Raw genomic sequence first — 3,122 nt, forward strand, 5'->3', positions numbered from 1 at the left:
CGAAATCCGCAGTCAAAAATAGGGTGTCCCATTAGAAAAAACCATCGTGACCTTGAAGTAACCTTCAAAATTGACCTCAAGGTCAAAACCAATGGTACAATTGAATGACCCTCTCTGTCCTGGTCAACTTTTATCTAAACCATTTTTTTGTAGATACCGTAATTTGGAAGATATTCGGATCCATAGACTAAAATGACTCACCCTGTATATGTGTGTGAGTGTGTGTGTGTGTGTGTGTGTAGTGTCGCAAAATTAATAATTACCAAAAACAAATGTCTCTCCTGATGATCACCACTGCGCGCGGAAATTTTCACTATACGTCCTTCTTTTACTAATTCACGAGTCGCGCTGACTAGATCAGTCGCATCGTATATACTTTCCTGAATTTCCAAGAGTTTCTTAAATTTATCGATTTTTTTCATTGCTTCGTTCGTGTGATTCGCAGCGGTAGACACCAATTCAAGAGCTTCTGAAATTTAGTATTAAGAAAATGTTACATTCAATTAATTGATGCGATTATAAAAATTTTATTAATCTTAGTTTTTATTAATAAGTTTAATATTTCTCTCTCTTTCTCTATTACTAAATTATTAGTAATAGAAAATCTCATGTAGATACATAGAATATGCATAGAATCCTGTAATAAGTATTAAAAGATAAACTTGCTCACTTTTTGTATCTTCATAATCTGGGTTATCTTCTGTGAGATTTCGTAAGTAATCCTTGAGAAGCAGCTCGTATCTCGGTAACCTTTGTATCGGACTCAACATATGATGAGGTAACGATAATTTAGCGCACTCATCAAGCTTCTGAATTTCATTAATAATCGCCGCAAATCTGGGTACCTTATTTTGCAATGAACTTATCAAATTCATAGCGTAATCGAAATTCTTCACATACTCCGTGTACATCTTAAGAAATGGTGCGAAGTTCTTCATTATATCGCCGATTTTTGGATTCGAATCCCAGTACTGCATTCTCTTCTCGAATTGCGGTAATAGGAAATCATTGTGAAACTTATAAATTGACTTAATATTGGAGAACATTTGCTGGACAGTCTCTGGAGGAAACATGGGGTGTGCTCTATTCTCTTGATCGACTCTGAATTGGAACACTTGATCGATCAGATGCAGAATGTTGACATAATTCTTCTCGGTCGCAAGCAACTCCTGCGCCACGTGCAGTGCCTTTTTTCTTTTCGAATCAGGGGAACTCTTCTTTGGAAGCAGCTTGGACTCCGATATCGAAATGTCTTCCGTATGATCTGCTACTATCGCGGAGTCTGTCTCTGAAGACCTCGTTTCCTCCGACTCCTCTTCGCTCTCGGATTCGCTTACTGCGTACGTATCTAATGTATATTGATGAGACCTTCTCTCTGAAGCAACGTACCTATGTTTATATTTGGAAATATGCGTATGAGAACTTTTCTAATCAGAGACTGGAATACACTATGTCCTTCCTGCGATCAAATCTGCACTCACCTGCTGCTTCTATATTCTAGGACACTATGCGACATCTTAATGTAGGACGTTTCTGTTGAAGTTTCCTCGTGCCTCGTGATATCAATGCACTCGGCCGGTGTGGAAGCGGACATGACAAACGGTTGAAATCTCGGGAAGCCGCCGAAACTGGCGATCCTGTGGAAGGAATGTCTGACATACTGTTGCTCATCGGCACCTGTTGCCGTATCTGAGTCCTGCGAGTTTCCATCCTCGCTAGTCGCGCTCTGCTGCTCTGACAAGCACGGTGCCTTGGAATGTTCGTCCTTGTGGAACTCCTGTTTATCCTCTTCCGTGATCTCGAGATCGGTGTAAAATGTGCTGGTGGGCGAGCTGTTTTTCGAGCCGAACATTTTAAACCCGTCGATCAGACTACTACCGTCTCCAGGCTCCGGGAACAGGCGCGTCATCCAGGACGAGATATCCCTCAACTGACTTCGTTGCATCCTACGGCAATGTCGCTAATTGCAGTCAATTATCGTGTATCTTAATCAATGCAGGAGACAAATGGGGAAGCACAAGGAAGAGAAGACTGCACATAGCAGACAGGTCACCTTTGAAAATAAACAAACGTAAAATAGCGAGCATATTAATTGTGAATACATTTAATATTCATAAGCATTTAAGACACCAATTGCTAAGACATTAACGCTAATTCCTTCCTAATTGAGTATTTATCGAGAGTAGCGATATCAAAATCTTATGACTCTTATCGTAACGCTGAGATCACCGAAGTCAACGAAAAACTGGTTTATTTTTGCTCGATGAATGTGTTAATCCAATCCTAATCTTAATACTTTTGCATATCAGTTATCGCTCCGAATTTCACGCCAAACTTCCCCGAGACAAAACAATACCAGATACGTATAGTCGGTGCGATCGCGTTAAGAAAAATGCTTCGAACGCAACACGCGTGGTGGCTGCTCCGAAATAACGAGCGCGCGATACATCTCGATGAGGCTATTTAAAAACGCATCCTCCTCTTAGATCGATCCATTACGCTAAAATTAACGTGCCGGCTTGCCCCGGCGCGAACGCCCGCTGGAACCCGCCCGTCGGCATCGCTAATTGACACTCGGCGCATCCGAGAAGCGTACGCACGTCGTGTGTGCCTGCGAGCACGCGTAAACACACATAGTCCACGTCGGACGTGTTCGCGCGTCTCTCGCCTCGATGAGGCACGAGAGCTCTTAATTCGCCGCGATGCGACGGAAGGAATCTTCATAGATTCGTCTCTACGTACGCGGATCACACGGCTCGAGTGCGTAGATCGAAGTATGGATTTTCGAAATAGAGGTAATAAACAGCGCGACATAACAAACATTGATATGAAGAGATAGTGTCTTTTTTCTAACGTTGTTTCTAACGTTCCTTTATGACGTTTAGGGATAGATTTATCACAAATAGATTTATCACAATAGTGATGTTAAACAATAGAATAACAGTTACCATTTTAGAATAAAGCAATTCCTAGGAATTGAGCAAGAATTTAATTCAAAATCAAGTCAAGTAAACGATAGATCTATTACGCTGTAGAAATATTGGTTATCTCTTTAATATATATATTTCGTTCTTATCTTTTTAATATATATATATATATATATATATATATATATATATATA

The 3,122-nt window shown here is 40.6% G+C and overlaps 1 protein-coding gene across 1 annotated transcript in view; it reads right to left on the reverse strand.

Annotated features, from left to right (window-relative positions):
* Positions 1-3,036, reverse strand: part of LOC116843596 (FYVE, RhoGEF and PH domain-containing protein 4-like) — a 4,372-nt gene extending 1,336 nt beyond the window's left edge. The window contains 3 exon segments of the mRNA XM_032814115.1: positions 1-469; positions 671-1,389; positions 1,482-3,036. The exon segment at positions 1-469 is cut by the window's left edge and continues 166 nt beyond it. Of these exon segments, the coding sequence (XP_032670006.1) occupies positions 1-469; positions 671-1,389; positions 1,482-1,945 (1,652 nt within the window). The 5' untranslated portion in view covers positions 1,946-3,036.
* Between the last annotated feature and the right edge of the window lie 86 nt (positions 3,037-3,122).

This window comes from Odontomachus brunneus, unplaced genomic scaffold, assembly GCF_010583005.1.
Source record: "Odontomachus brunneus isolate Ranch 3 - 2012 unplaced genomic scaffold, Obru_v1 Obru_scaffold_034, whole genome shotgun sequence".
Lineage (NCBI taxonomy): Eukaryota > Metazoa > Arthropoda > Insecta > Hymenoptera > Formicidae > Odontomachus > Odontomachus brunneus.